The sequence below is a fragment of the Aspergillus candidus genome (genome assembly GCF_002847045.1).
Source record: "Aspergillus candidus strain CBS 102.13 unplaced genomic scaffold BDW47scaffold_62, whole genome shotgun sequence".
NCBI lineage: Eukaryota > Fungi > Ascomycota > Eurotiomycetes > Eurotiales > Aspergillaceae > Aspergillus > Aspergillus candidus.
Window position 1 is genome coordinate 37,142 of NW_020194067.1, and position 14,213 is coordinate 51,354.

Below are 14,213 nucleotides of genomic sequence, written 5' to 3' on the forward strand. Positions count from 1 at the left end.
TGAATAAGTTGGACACTCACGTAATCTAACACACATCCATAAATACACGGGCGGGGTCAGAAGAAAACAAAAAAATGAGGATCCTCCCAAATCAAACAGGAGGAGACGAAAGCAACGCAGTATATATATATATCCAGAATCGGTCCAAAGCCCCAATGGAGGAAAAAAAAACCTTTTGCCTGCTGTGCTCCAGCCACAGACCACTGCTTTGTTTTCCAACGACTGATGGGAACAACAGTCGATGGAAACAAAGCAGTAGCAGATGATAAAAGCAAAACCAACCACCTGGATGGAGATCAAGGTCACAAACCGATGATAGAAAGAGATGATAAAAACAATAGTAATAATAATAAACAACAAACATTATGTGCATCACAGTCGTCGAGTCGTGTCGAGTTAGCTTTTTTAAAAGACGAACCAAAAATGCGAAGAGATATGCAAGCAGCCATACACCGGGGATGAAGGGAAATGAAGCGGAAGGTAGAGTAGAGTAAACAGGGTGCGGAACGGAGAAAAGAAGAAGGGGTATCAAGCACAATTGGCTCCAAAACGAAGTAAATCAAGAACAACGTTCAACCCAATCGACGTGTTAAAAGGGGTCGGAGGTCGGGCGAGCCTCGTCTGCACGGATTGGCGAACAAAAATAAACATAAAAGGCTAATTCAAAAGCCTACTGTCGTCCCTACAGCAGCCAGGGTGATCTGTCAAGGGTTAGATCCACATTTCACACCTACTACATCAAGACGGGGGGGGGGGGATGTCACATACAACGATGGTGAGAATGACCAGGCCCAGCGGGTTCATCCATCGGTTGAGGTTCCGCCACCAGCGGGCATTCTCATAGCGCCTCCGCTCAACATCAAATAGCCGCATCCGAAGAGTCGATTCAAGCTCGGAGTCGGTATCTTCCTCCAGGATCATCTCGGGTTTTCGGGGTAGTGGAAGAAACGCTGCCACGAGCCAGGCTGGAAAGAATTCCGATCAGTAAGTCGATTCACCGGTGCGATAATACAACAATTTCATTCAAGGCAAACCTACCAATCGGGAAAATGAACCCCACGCTGAAGGACCATACTTGGATGTTCCTCCGGCCGAGCAAAGGTTCGGATCTGGAATCCATAGAGGGTGCCGTCCAGGCGTTGGCGCGGTGCTGCACAGCACGCCTGTCCGGATACAGATGAGCAGACCAACTACTTCGCAAACGGTCCCGCGAAGTCCCAGGCCTGCCCTCGGGATCCATGCCCTTGACCCAGTGGCTTCGGGGGTCGCGGGGATCGGGATGCCACCGCACACTCTGTCGGCTTGCGTTTGTGCCAGTGCGTGGCCGACTGACCGTGGTTTCCATGCGTGACAGAGGGTGAGCATGGGTGCTCTTCGGACGCGCCTCGGGCGCATGGTGGCCTTCGACCACCGACAGGGCTGAATTTTCGGCTTGTCCCTCCATTTGATAATACATCCGGGCCCAGTTGGGGAGGATATGATAGGCGATGCTGGACGCTGTGCCGGGCCGCTTATTGCTCCGTACACTGCTCTGGCGCGAACCCGAAGACAGGCTATTGGGCACCGCCGGGTTTGTGGGCCGCGTGGGGAGGTTAGAGATGTTATCCATCGACTCATCACATCCCGAGGCGTCAACTAGCCACATCGAGGACGACGCGGGCCTCTGCCGCGCGAGCGCTGCCGGGGGTCGGGAGGGCTCCTCCAGTGTATTTTGCGTGGGTTCGTCTGCCGGCGAGGGGCCCCTTGAGTCATACTCCGCCGACCACCGAGAGCTTACAGTGGACAAGTGGGACTTGAAACGCTCGGAAGATTGATCCGACGGGAGGTCCGGGGTGTGCTCGGAGTCGGCGGAGAGCGATACGTCGACCCTGGAGCTGGAGGACGAGGGCTCTCGAATGCTCGGATACTGGATGAAAACCCCGCTGTCCACAATGGCTTGGATGTCGGACGGCGGGCCGCTTCGAGAAGACTCGGTGGCGGAACCAGAATGGCTGCGGTCCCGGGGATGAGTCGACATCGACCGCACGGATGGAATCGAGGGATAGTGACGGTGAGAACGGATGGAATGCGAACGGGAGCGTGACCGCGATTTCGAACTAGAGCCGGAGGAAGAGCCATGCGTCCACTGAGCAGCGCCCGCATACCGGATCACGGTACCCAATGAGTTCAACGACGAAAGGGAATTGGAGCGAGATCCGGTGTCGGGGTTGGAGGAGGCGCCGAGCCGGACAAAGTTGAGACTCGAATTGTCAAGTTCGACGAAATTGGGGCTTGACGGTGGACCGATCGGTCTCACATTAGGGCTGGAGTGGCTCGAATTGGCATGCTCGCGCATCGAAGCCTGGCGGGAAGATGGCTCCGAGATGACGGTCTTGATCGTGGGAGCCGCTGCGGGCAACGTGTTCGGTTCATCGTCCGAATACGCGGCGATCGACCCCTGGTCGGAGCCGTGCTCGCGGGGCTTGGATTCCAAGAGTTCTGAATCTGGGTCCGGGAAGGTCGATTTGCTGGACTTCGGGTCGTCCTCCCAGACCTGGGACGGGGTATTTTCGGCATCGAACGTTGACGACAGGTCCCACGGATCGCTGATGGAGTGGATTAGACTGCTATCCGGCCCCTGGCTCACATCGGTCGAGACGGTGCGGGAGGATTCGTGCGGTGCCTCGTCCACATGGAATCGCGCGTCCGGAACGAACTCGTGCCCTTTCCCGGGGCGCGGAAGAAGGACATGCTCCGGCTTGGTGGGGAACGGATTACTCGTGTAGACTCCTCGTTCCTCGTCGCCCTCCTCCTGGTCGTTGTCTCGGTGGTGAACCTTGTCACTAGCCGCTCGTAAGGATGTCGGGGGAGATGTCTCGTTCGTGTGCGATGGGGTCCGCTCATGGAGAGCTCTCCGCTTCGGAGACGAATTTCTCGAAGAACCACTGGAGCGCATGTCGTCGAGGTAATTCGGGATTAGTTCATTATCAGTAGTTGCCGACAGTAGATATTAGGCAGGCATGAATTAAACGTCCCAAGGAAACACAAGACGGTCTATCTGGGGTGGGGGGAAGAAAAAAATAAACACAACAAGGCAATTAATTAGAAAGTGGAAAAAGAATACGGCGTATCAAAAACAACAATGTAAGATCATCAATGGCTGCTGGGCAAAGAATTAACAAGGGCAAATTTGGTGAATAAAACAAGCAATCGACAGACAATTCTGCTGGGGTAAAGACTGGGACTGGGGAATTCCGTCTTTATTTTGGTTGTGGTCAGCAAATCGACTGGGGGGGATGGAAGTGATGCAACCAGGAATGTTGTTGTCGGCAAGAAAGCGGGCGCAATAAACAATGGTCAACAAGACTGATGTAGATATGATCTAGAACAGTCAAGCTTCAGAATGAATGTGGAACCGACGGAACCAAAAAAAGAACCAATTCACGTCGAGAGTTGGATTAGCGGGGTCAAGCCCAGCAAAGCAGAATGGAACAGAAGCGCAAAAAGGCCAAATTGCAAGAATGAGAGAAACGAGCGTCGAGCTCGAGGGGAAAGACAGGCACGAAACTAAGAGTTTCTAAAAGAACGACAAAGCGCAGAACGACTGGAAGCAAAGAGACCCAAAAACCTGAAACGAGCGGCTCAGATCGATGCGGCGGCAACAGCACTTTATCTATAATTCCATTTGGCTTCGGAAAAGGGTACGAATTCCAAAAAAGAAATTAAGCAAAAGTCAAAAAAGAAAAGAAAAGACGAACTCCTTCCACCCCCTAGAGTCAAGCTAAAAGTCGAGCTAGAATTTTAGCGGACGCCCCGGAATCTCGTTGCTCAGCGGTGAACGAGTCGCTGTATCTAGGGAGGAGTTAATGCATGCTGTGCACGCTCTAGAGCACTGGTTTGAAACTCCACGATTGGGAACTCAGGAAGGGGTGGCCCAAAAAAAGACCCTCCCCATAAAAGAAAAAAAAAAAACGATTTCGAAGTGGAACATGTACACCGTGTCTGTGTTCCATCGAGATTCCTCGGTGTAACTTTTAATCGGGAAAAGCGCGCCGTAATGATTTTCGTGGAGTTCATGAGGGCCCCAAAAGGCCTGAGAAGACGGGCTCGTTGTCATCCGGCCCTAAGACATATGTGGACGAGTGATCGTCGGCACTCTCATAATAAGCAGATCCATAATGGTATTCATCCCCGACGGAATCATCTTCATATCCATGGTAGGGGAGTGTTCTCGAAATTAACCAAATCGAGGTCATTTCGCTTGGTGGTTCGCGGATCAGATCAGTTCCCCATCTGCCCCTGTCCAGCTGGATAGCAGATTAGTACCCGATGCTATTATTATTAATGGTGATTTCCAAGATTAAATAAATTCCCCAAGATCAGGGGGCTTCCAAGTTCCACCGTGGGATCATCCCAACTAATTCTCTTCTGGGGGGATGAGATGCAAAGCCAGGCTGCAAGAAGCCCAGCCAGCCAGGCACAATGCAGGGAAGGCTGCAAGGTCCTGCCCGTGCGTCCTCTTACAGGTGTACTCGAACCTTGTGTATGTGTGCGTATGTGTATGAATGGCTGGATGTGTGTGTATGTATGTATGTATGTATGTATGTATGTATGTATGTATGTATGTTTGGACGTATGCAGGTACGTATGGATGAATAGATGGACGTCGACCAATTTTGTCACTTCAACAACTCAAAGGCTGTGGAATCTCGGATGTCCCGCCATTGTCGTCCTCGGGCAGGTCCTCCACGAGGGAGCCAGTCCGAATTGTGACCAGTCTAACCGCTGGTGGAGTTCGAGGCCCTCAAGGAGACCGGAGATCGATCCACTCCGGCAGTGTGGCTGAGGGCGTTAAAGCAAGCCGATAATACCAGACGGCGTCACTAATGTGATTGGAGATGGAGAAAGGGGGATCCGTCCCTGGTCAATCGCCCAGCCCAATCATTGATTTTAATTCAGAGACCAACGTTTCCCCTCGGCACCAGGCAGGATCATTCTCGTTCCCAAAGCTGCCAACACATCTCAGTGGAGACTGTCAGTCGCAGACTTGCAGTAGCAACGGCGTTTTCCCACCATTGGCCATTCTTGCTCCGAACAACTCGGTCGGTCATGATTAACATTGACCATTTGGGGAAGCCCAAGGAGGATCAAGGAATCAGATGTCAATCATTCCGTTGAACGTATGCCGATGTTCGCCAGCTCTGGGAGGGGCCATAGAATACCTTGTAGACGGACGGTGATGACAATCACATTGATACTGGATTTTGAAGACAGACACTCTTTTCAAGTTTCACACATGTCGTTGAAAAGTTAAACCACTAGTCACTTTAATTGGAGCAGTACCATGGCTCAACTTCGGCAGTCACGGTGGTCGTACCAGGGAAGTTAAAAGAACAAGAAGAATGAACAGTAGTTGGTTAACTAAAGACAAAGTGATTACCCATCATCCCGCTGCCAGCAACTTCAGGCAGCCATCACCTGTGTCTCTTCCATTGCATCCCAACCCGCCGGAACTTTGGTCGATCTGGTCCCATCTATCGATTCTAGAAGGATAAAGAAATGGGGGTCCATGTTAAAATAGAAATTACCACCCCCGATTGCTGATCTATTGGCAGAAGTCAGGAGTCCGGCTCGGGATGAGCCCATCTTCCCGTGTTCATTGTCTGGTCCAGGCACTGCCATAAAAATAGCCCTGGAAAAGGGGCGAAAGGGCGATGATATATGACTCTTTGAGACAAAGGATCATGTCGAAACAATAGTACATGGAAGTTGGTTACTTCTATGATGGAATACGCAATCGAACCTTGCCCCTGGATGAATTTATCTACCTAATTCTTTATATCTCTAACCGTGGATCATAGAGATCACAAGTCCCCTATCAGACAAGATAGTTATCAGCCAACCCCCTATTATGATGGTCTACATAGATCACATTAACACGTCCGGTCTCCATCGATAACTGTGCCATATCTTGTTCACGATGCAGAGAGATACCGCCTAAACGAGGTCGGGGCGCCCTTCCACCTGCGCATGTCTATATAATCTATAGTTTTGTTTCCAGAGCGTCTGCCCGGTAGTTTCCCAAAAAAGTACCAGTCTATAGATGTCAAAATACTTGGTCCTTTCATATCACCCGAAAAGCCAAGCTCCACTAGAGTGTCCATATCGACGGCATTCAGTCGTGCAAGGTATCATTTACTGCCTACGAGCTATACATCAATCCGAGGAATATGGACTGGTCGATTAAAATTTGTCCGATCGCATATGGCATTCAATTGTACCATGTTCTGAGACCTTCTTACTATCAGTCAAACGATTAATTGCTTCAGATTTTAATTTTAATTGCACATATACTGACATCCTTAAGTATACTATTTTCTATCCATAGCATCATGGACAGTATGCTAGATAGTGGCCTGAGGCCGAGATCCCGTTCGAGGCGCTATACTATATTAGGTCTAGCCTCCACTCCGCCCGCCGCGTTGGAGAAAACATCAATCATATTGATATGAAGTCACACCTCAACAGAAGCAATTGTTGATCTCCCCCAGTGGCTCTGTTCAGCGGTTCTCTATTGCTCTCTCGCGCACTGCATAATGATTACACGGCAATTATGAACTCCCTCTTTCGTCCCCGGCTGAGTCCACCTCGGACGATCTTTGCACAAGGGCGATTGCGGTGCGGATTTCGCCCATGCCGCCTGCCCGCTCCCATACGCTTTGCCACGACGTCCACGCCCGGCTCTATATCCAGAAAACTCGACCTGCTAGCAATTGATAGAAAATGGCAGGAGAAATGGAAATCGGACGGGCTGTCACCACCCGAGGCTCCCGTGACGGAACAGGGAATGGTCGGAGATGCGACGGAGAAAAAGCCCAAAGCTTACGTTTTGTCCATGTTTCCCTACCCCTCGGGGACGCTGCATATGGGTCACTTGCGGGTTTATACGATCTCGGATGTGCTCTCGCGGTTCTACCGTATGCGCGGTCATGAGGTCATCCATCCAATGGGTTGGGATGCCTTTGGGTTACCGGCGGAGAATGCGGCTATCGAACGCGGCATTAATCCTGCCGATTGGACCAAGGAAAACATTACGAAGATGAAGGATCAGCTTCGGAGTATTTCAGCCTCTTTTGATTGGGATCGGGTAAGTGTCATGTTGCAAATAATGAGTAAAGGCTTCTACTGATGGTGAACTGTGAAATGCTGAAAGGAACTGGCAACCTGCGCACCCGAATTCTACGAACACACGCAACGGATATTTCTGATGCTCTATAAACAAGGCCTAGCATATCAGGCGGAAGCTCTCGTCAACTACGACCCAGTCGATAAGACCGTGCTGGCAAATGAGCAGGTGGGTGTGCTTGGGGAATATGTAACTTGTCGACGAGACTGACTGTCAGTCAGGTTGATGCGAATGGCTTCTCCTGGCGCTCTGGGGCCAAGGTCGAACAATTGAACTTGAAGCAATGGTTCTTTCGGATTACAGCCTTTAAGGAGGCCCTACTGAAGGACCTCGATTCTCTATCGGGCGGCTGGCCGGACCGGGTAGTCTCGATGCAGCGCAACTGGCTCGGAAAATCATACGGCGCCAAAGTCACATTTCCTGTATCAGTCGGTGAGGGCGGAGGCGCGCAACGCGATATCAATGTCTTCACAACCCGACCCGACACACTCTACGGTGTAGAGTATCTCGCCCTTTCGTTAAACCATCCTATTGTACAGGCGGCTGCGCAGGAGGATGCGGGCCTCCGCAAATTTTTGGAGGAGGCTGCCTCTCTTCCGCCGGATTCCAAGGTTGGATATCAGCTGCCGACCGTGAGCGCTTCGAACCCATTGCATATCATCGACAAGGAGACTCCCCACATTGCCCGGAGGCTGCCCGTGTTTGTCGCGCCCTACGTTCTCGGCGATTATGGTGAAGGCGCAGTAATGGGAGTCCCCGGTCATGACTCGCGAGACTTGGCATTTTTCAAAGATAACATGAATCCTGAAGAAATCGCCATTGTGGTCCAACCAGAGCGCCCAGCGGAGACAAAGGAAGCAAACCCCGGTGTGGTGTCCGCCAGCCAGGCCGAGGCTTTCACCCAGGAAGGGTTCCTGACATCACGTTGCTGGAAGTACCAGGGCCTGCATTCCCGGGAAGCCAGTGAGCAGATAGTGAAGGACCTGGTCCGTGTCGAACATGGAGATTTTGTCGAACAGTGGCGGCTGAGAGACTGGTTGATTAGCAGACAGCGTTACTGGGGAACCCCGATCCCCATCATTCACTGTGGTGACTGTGGTTCTGTACCGGTTCCGGATGACCAGCTTCCTATAGAGCTGCCCAAAATCGAGGGAGAATGGCTCAAAGGAAAGCGTGGCAATCCCCTCGAGTCCAATGAAGAATGGGTGCACACGGAATGTCCAGAATGCGGCGGTTCTGCGCGACGCGACACCGACACCATGGACACTTTTGTGGATTCTTCGTGGTACTATCTGCGCTACTTGGATCCCGCGAATAAGGCATCGCCGTTCTCGCCGTCCAAAGTCCGGCCCGTCGATGTTTACGTTGGAGGTGTCGAGCACGCCATATTGCACCTGCTTTACGCTCGCTTCATCTACAAGTTCCTCTCCCAGTCGGAGCTATTCCCGGAGATCTCCCATGCCGGTAGCCTTGCGGGCCCCGCGGAGCCGTTCAAGACCTTGCTCTCTCAAGGAATGGTACACGGCAAGACCTTTTCGGACCCATCGACTGGTCGATTCCTCCATCCTTCCGAGGTGGACGTCTCGAGCCCAGACAAGCCTCTGATAAAGGGAACAGAGATCACGCCCAGTGTATCCTTTGAGAAAATGTCCAAGAGCAAGCACAACGGTGTTGACCCCACCAGCTGCACTTCAACCTACGGTGCTGACGCTACCCGCGCGCACGTGCTCTTCTCGGCCCCTGTTAGCGAAGTGCTGGAATGGGACGAGGAAAAGATTGTGGGGATTGAGCGGTGGTTTAAGCGGCTCTGGAAGGTCGTGTTGGATGCGAACGAACGATTCGCATCGGAGTCTGCTCCCCTCCGTATCAACCAGTCTGGCTTGATGACGCCCTCTGGCCACGCCATTCTTCTCCCCAGTTCCCTCGAGAGTCTCGGCGACAATGACGTAAACTCTATCCTCTTTACTCACCGGACCATATCGTCCATTACCCACTGCATCGAACACAATCCCTACGGATTGAACACGGTCATCTCCGATTTGACGAAACTGACCAATACACTGTCGTCATCGGCCCCCGATTCTCCGCAAATCCTCTACCTGTGTGTCTCGTCACTCCTCCGTCTCCTGGCCCCAGTTGCACCCGGGCTCTCCTCCGAAAGCTGGGAGATCCTGAATCGTGCCGTGCTCGGCGACGCCACAGCAAGTGTACCCACAGTCTTCGACTGCCCGTGGCCGACTCCACTCCTGAGCCCCGAACAAGCGGACGCTCTGTCCACACGGGGAGGCCAAACCGTCGCAGTGCAGATCAACGGGAAATTGCGATTCAGCGTCACGATCCCACGCCGACTGTCAGCGACGACGACGCCGGCCGACTCTGGTCGCCAAGGCGGTCCTACTGTCGAAGAGCAAGCGTGGATCATCGACCGTCTCCTTGATACTGAGGAGGGACGGGTGTGGTTGCGGGAGAAGAACGATTGGGAGAAGCGACGGCGGGTGATTGTTGTTAAGGGGGGGAAGCTGGTGAATGTTGTATTCTAGCCTGGGTTGGGCCATTCCGATCGTTTGGTGGTTGAATAGACCGTATATTTAATCGACGTGTAACTATAGAAATAAGATTCTCATGCTTTTCAAAATGAGCAAAGGGAGTTAAAAAAAAAGGGCACCGGAAAGAAGGGATAGGGGGTCTCATACTGAAACCGATTACGATTAGATCTCCCCGAGAGCAAACGATACGTACAACCATAGCTTCGAATCTTGACCTCAAGAGCCCAAAATGATGTTCTCCCCAAACAAAATCTTGTTCCATCAAACATTCACAGATAACAACCCTAGTCGCAAACACACCTACCCACCGACCGTGCTCATCCATTATCCCCAACCAGTCCGTGCAAGTCGTGTGATGTTGCCCCCATTTCCATAGCCAGTTGTCGGTAGTGTTGGGGGAGGTGGGGAGAGGAGAGAGGAGAGAGGAGAGAGGAGAGAGCTGAGGGGAACCTACCTAGAGCCTGGAACCTGAATGGAATGGAGTGGAGTGGATAGGCTGGATTCATCTTCCCCTCACGGTTGAGCAACCATTGGTTCGCGGGTTCTCAACATGCGGATCTCGGATTTTTCTTGCCTGGTTGGCCCCATTGTACGGATAGTGCTGGTTCTAGGGGTGACAATGGTTATCTGTCCCGTTTACATGAGGGCGATATGATCGGTCGGTGGTGGTACGGCGGAAACTCGGACGTGAAACAATGACATGGGTTGTGGGTATAGATTTTGGAGTGACGTTTTGGTGACAGTATTTCGCTGGGACATTCGTCTCATTATCACATTTTGTTGTGGATATGTATCTCTTTTATATTTTTCTGTTCTATTTCTTGATCCCTGCTAGTCTAATACAGCAAATATAGATCTATCTATTATTCTCCTAATGTAAATGAGAGGATGATCCGGAGATAAATTGAGGAATGTGGTGAGGGGTGAACAATAATCGTAGTCTCCTCATGAGGGGTTAGTAGACCCCTCGTGCGGGGTGACTCCGATTGCGGAATAGTGCGTGAGGGGACAGCAATGTATTGGTCCCGCTGGTTCGTTCCATTGGAAGAGCAACGTTCGCGGCTTGAGGTTGGCCTGCGTAGTACTTTGAGAAGAAAATCATATTCTAGTTTCATGGAATGACACTATTCTGGTCCTACTCATCTGGTAGGTCAAAGGAAGTTGTAGCTTGTTTTCTACGTACGTACTTAGCATGCATGTATTTTGCCCCACATCTACACCCTACTACAAATCTACAAGGAATAGAGAAGGTCCCTACCTCTAGTACAACCTTAACCACATAGGTGGTGGTCTGAGGGGCCCAGCCTGTCAGTCAATATCAACCCGGCTAAGTTCCGGTGCGGAGAACAGCAAAGCACCTCCTCACCAACCCATCATTCGCGTCCCACCGCATGGCTATGGCTACAGGTCTCCCCTCTCCTCTCATCCAGGTGCAATCCAATCAGAGAGTGGGTCTGACCTCATGGAATTCTCCCCTCAGTGCCAACCAGGACCCGCCCAACCCAATTGGTACGACTCTTCATGGATGGGCCAGGTCAACGATATCTGAACAAGGCGGCAAATATGATGAGGGGACAAGGGGGGGTGGAGGAGACAGACCCAGCGACTGATCTCCGACATGACAACATGTTGGGAAGTAGGGGAAAACAGGAAAAAGCTGTCTCAGAAATTACTATATATAATAGCCAAACGATTCCCCTGATGGTTTGACTTTTTTCCCATCCCAAACCAGCTCATCAACATCATACTTGTTTCGGGTCGATTAGCTCATCGACCTTGCATCTCGAAGTCTATTCCCGTCACCGGTACGTAGCATTCCTACATTCCAACCCCCACTCCCCTGGGGTCTACCCTCTTTTTAAAACCATGCTGACCCCTCTTGAAGAACCGTCCGCTTCTTAATCACAACTTCTTTCTGTCTCTTTTTGACACGTGATACACGTCTTTCTTCAAAATGGTATTTGTCCGCTCCTTGTCCCGCCAGCTGCAGCGTCCAGCTGCCTCTCTCCTCTCCTCGACGAAAGCCAGATGCATGCCAATGGCCCGGAGTCCCTTTCAGGCTCCGACGACGAATCGTATCGGTGGTGCACGTACGCTAACCGCATCGGCGAGCTTACAGGGTAAAGTTCTTATGGTTCTCTATGACGTAAGTGCTCCATCATCTCTTCATCGCAACCTTGGAAGCGGAGTCAGGAACATCTAACAAGGACAAACAGGGCGGTGAACACGCCAGACAACAGCCCGGCCTGTTGGGCACCACCGAGAACGAGCTGGGCTTGCGAAAGTGGCTCGAGGATCAGGGTCACACCTTGGTCACCACCTCCGACAAGGAGGGAGAGAACTCCACCTTCGACAAGGAACTGGTGGACGCCGAGGTCATCATCACCACTCCGTAGGTTCCCCCCATCGCCTCTTGGTCTGACTATTGATCAGCCCCACTAATCCCGATGATAGCTTCCACCCCGGTTATCTGACTGCGGAGCGTCTGGCCAAGGCCAAGAACCTGAAGATCGCCATCACCGCCGGTGTCGGTTCGGACCACGTCGATCTCAATGCCGCCAACACGACCAACAGCGGTGTCACCGTCATCGAGGTGACCGGCTGCAACGTGGTCTCGGTCGCTGAGCACGTCGTCATGACCATCCTGACCCTGGTCCGCAACTTCGTCCCCGCTCACGAGCAGATCGTCCGCGGGGAGTGGGACGTCGCCGCCGTGGCCAAGAACGAGTACGACCTCGAGGGCAAGGTGGTTGGAACCGTCGCTGTGGGCCGTATCGGTGAGCGTGTGCTCCGCCGCCTGAAGCCCTTCGACTGCAAGGAGCTGCTCTACTACGACTACCAGCCTCTTAGCCCTGAGGTCGAGAAGGAGATCGGCTGCCGTCGCGTCGACGACCTGGAGGAGATGCTGGCCCAGTGCGATGTGGTCACCATCAACTGCCCGCTGCACGAGAGCACTCGCGGTCTGTTCAACAAGGATCTCATCTCCAAGATGAAGAAGGGTAAGCCTCCCCGCCCATCCCCGGTTTCATGCAACGAAAGAACCGTAGACTGACAAGACACAGGAGCCTGGCTCATCAACACCGCCCGTGGCGCCATCGTCGTCAAGGAGGACGTTGCCGAAGCCGTCCAGTCGGGCCATCTGCGCGGCTACGGCGGTGATGTCTGGTTCCCCCAGCCCGCTCCTCAGGACCACCCCCTGCGCTACGCCCAGCACCCGTGGGGCGGCGGCAACGCCATGGTCCCCCACATGTCCGGTACCTCCATCGATGCCCAGATCCGCTACGCCAACGGCACCAAGGCTATCCTCGAGAGCTACTTCTCTGGCAAGCATGATTACAAGTTGGAGGATCTCATTGTCAAGGACGGTGACTACGTTACCAAGGCTTATGGCCAGCGCACGAAGAAATGAATCAACGTCGGGGCCTGTGATTAGTATTGTGGATTTGTTATGATACCTAAAATTTAATGTTCTTACTGTTCAAACTTGCTTGAGTAATAGAGTGGTAGTAGATAGCTTTCTACGCAGTCGGGAAGGTTGTCTGTGTATAGTTTGCCGGAAGTACCTCCAGCCGTGGTTGAGCTCACTCACCTAGCTTTGTAAAACCAATATGTATATGTATGCAAGACCCCTATAGACAGCCTGCGAAACAGGTTCAGAGGTTCCTTAATCCACCCTTTCAACCACCATTATCTCCAGCCGACAGCCCCATGAATTAAAAAATATATACAGTTCCTCACCCCACTCTAGAAGACCGCCCATCACCGACGACCCCCCCTCGGATCCCCCTCATCATCACTATCATCCATAAACCCCTCCTCCAAATCCCTACTCAACCGACTATCCGTCCCAGCCGGCGAATGCCTCCCCCTCTCCAGCGCCTCGCGCCGCCCAGGCCCCATATCCATGCCCACCATAATCTCACCCTCCTCGTCCAATATGCTGATATTGTCGTTATGATCGGTCAGCTGGTGTCGTCGCCACGACGTGGGGAGAAAGAAGCGCATCATGGCGTCGGCTACCCGGTCGCGTAGGGTGGAGGTGTGTGCGGAGATCGTGTCGAGTGGGAGGTACTGCGAGTAGCGCTGGTGGTAGTGGCGGAAGAAGGGGATGATGAGGAATGAGAGGAGGAGGTAGAGTGCGAGGGAGATTGAGGCGGGGATGAGGATTGTCTGGATGAGTGGGTTAGTATGTATGTCATGCATGCGTGCGCGCGCGCGCGTGTGTGTGTATGTTGTGTGTATTGTGCGCATGTTGTGGATGCCATCGTGGGCAATGGAGCTGTAGGAGAAGGGTTCAGACCTTCGCAAAGCTTGCTGCTGACCCCATCTTGGATCTAACTTGATATCTGGACTGGATGGGTCGTGTTCGAGGACTCAACCCCGAGATCGAGCGGTTTCTGTCCCGCGTTTGGCAGTCGACAACCCCGCTGATAGACCTATAGCGACTTGTCGGCTCGTATATATCCGCTATAGCATGCGACGAGCATGCGACGAGAGGGAGG

The 14,213-nt window shown here is 52.5% G+C and overlaps 4 protein-coding genes across 4 annotated transcripts; 2 read left to right on the forward strand and 2 right to left on the reverse strand.

Annotated features, from left to right (window-relative positions):
* Positions 1 to 517: 517 nt before the first annotated feature.
* BDW47DRAFT_77084 (putative serine-rich protein) lies at positions 518 to 3,160 on the reverse strand. The gene is made up of 3 exons (XM_024819809.1): positions 1,039 to 3,160; positions 769 to 965; positions 518 to 701 (listed from the first exon to the last, which is right to left on the reverse strand). The coding sequence occupies exons 1-3, from the start codon at positions 2,933 to 2,935 to the stop codon at positions 663 to 665; spliced, it is 2,133 nt and encodes a 710-aa protein (XP_024668479.1). The 5' UTR covers positions 2,936 to 3,160; the 3' UTR covers positions 518 to 662.
* A 3,373-nt stretch (positions 3,161 to 6,533) lies between these two features.
* BDW47DRAFT_77099 (leucine--tRNA ligase NAM2) lies at positions 6,534 to 9,774 on the forward strand. The gene is made up of 3 exons (XM_024819810.1): positions 6,534 to 7,126; positions 7,193 to 7,333; positions 7,387 to 9,774. Exons 1-3 carry the CDS (start codon positions 6,593 to 6,595, stop codon positions 9,703 to 9,705), a joined length of 2,994 nt encoding a protein of 997 aa, XP_024668480.1. The 5' UTR covers positions 6,534 to 6,592; the 3' UTR covers positions 9,706 to 9,774.
* Positions 9,775 to 11,457: 1,683 nt separating this feature from the next.
* On the forward strand, positions 11,458 to 13,194 carry fdh (formate dehydrogenase (NAD+) FDH1). The gene is made up of 5 exons (XM_024814105.1): positions 11,458 to 11,516; positions 11,597 to 11,857; positions 11,928 to 12,103; positions 12,166 to 12,710; positions 12,774 to 13,194. The coding sequence occupies exons 2-5, from the start codon at positions 11,666 to 11,668 to the stop codon at positions 13,118 to 13,120; spliced, it is 1,260 nt and encodes a 419-aa protein (XP_024668481.1). The 5' UTR covers positions 11,458 to 11,516; positions 11,597 to 11,665; the 3' UTR covers positions 13,121 to 13,194.
* Positions 13,195 to 13,470: 276 nt separating this feature from the next.
* On the reverse strand, positions 13,471 to 14,038 carry BDW47DRAFT_129002 (uncharacterized protein; the record flags this gene model as incomplete). Its single annotated transcript, XM_024816934.1, has 2 exons — positions 13,471 to 13,881; positions 14,012 to 14,038. 2 exons carry the CDS (start codon positions 14,036 to 14,038, stop codon positions 13,471 to 13,473), a joined length of 438 nt encoding a protein of 145 aa, XP_024668482.1.
* Positions 14,039 to 14,213: the final 175 nt, after the last annotated feature.

Coding starts and splice junctions, on each gene's coding strand:
- BDW47DRAFT_77084 (XM_024819809.1), bottom strand. CDS start 2,935: ATGCGCTCCAGTGGTTCTTCGAGAAATTCGTCTCCGAAGCGGAGAGCT. Junction 966..1,038: donor GGGGTTCATTTTCCCGATTG/GTAGGTTTGCCT, acceptor AATTCTTTCCAG/CCTGGCTCGTGGCAGCGTTT. Junction 702..768: donor TGGTCATTCTCACCATCGTT/GTATGTGACATC, acceptor AACCCTTGACAG/ATCACCCTGGCTGCTGTAGG.
- BDW47DRAFT_77099 (XM_024819810.1), top strand. CDS start 6,593: ATGAACTCCCTCTTTCGTCCCCGGCTGAGTCCACCTCGGACGATCTTT. Junction 7,127..7,192: donor CCTCTTTTGATTGGGATCGG/GTAAGTGTCATG, acceptor AAATGCTGAAAG/GAACTGGCAACCTGCGCACC. Junction 7,334..7,386: donor CCGTGCTGGCAAATGAGCAG/GTGGGTGTGCTT, acceptor ACTGTCAGTCAG/GTTGATGCGAATGGCTTCTC.
- fdh (XM_024814105.1), top strand. CDS start 11,666: ATGGTATTTGTCCGCTCCTTGTCCCGCCAGCTGCAGCGTCCAGCTGCC. Junction 11,858..11,927: donor TTCTTATGGTTCTCTATGAC/GTAAGTGCTCCA, acceptor AAGGACAAACAG/GGCGGTGAACACGCCAGACA. Junction 12,104..12,165: donor GAGGTCATCATCACCACTCC/GTAGGTTCCCCC, acceptor TCCCGATGATAG/CTTCCACCCCGGTTATCTGA.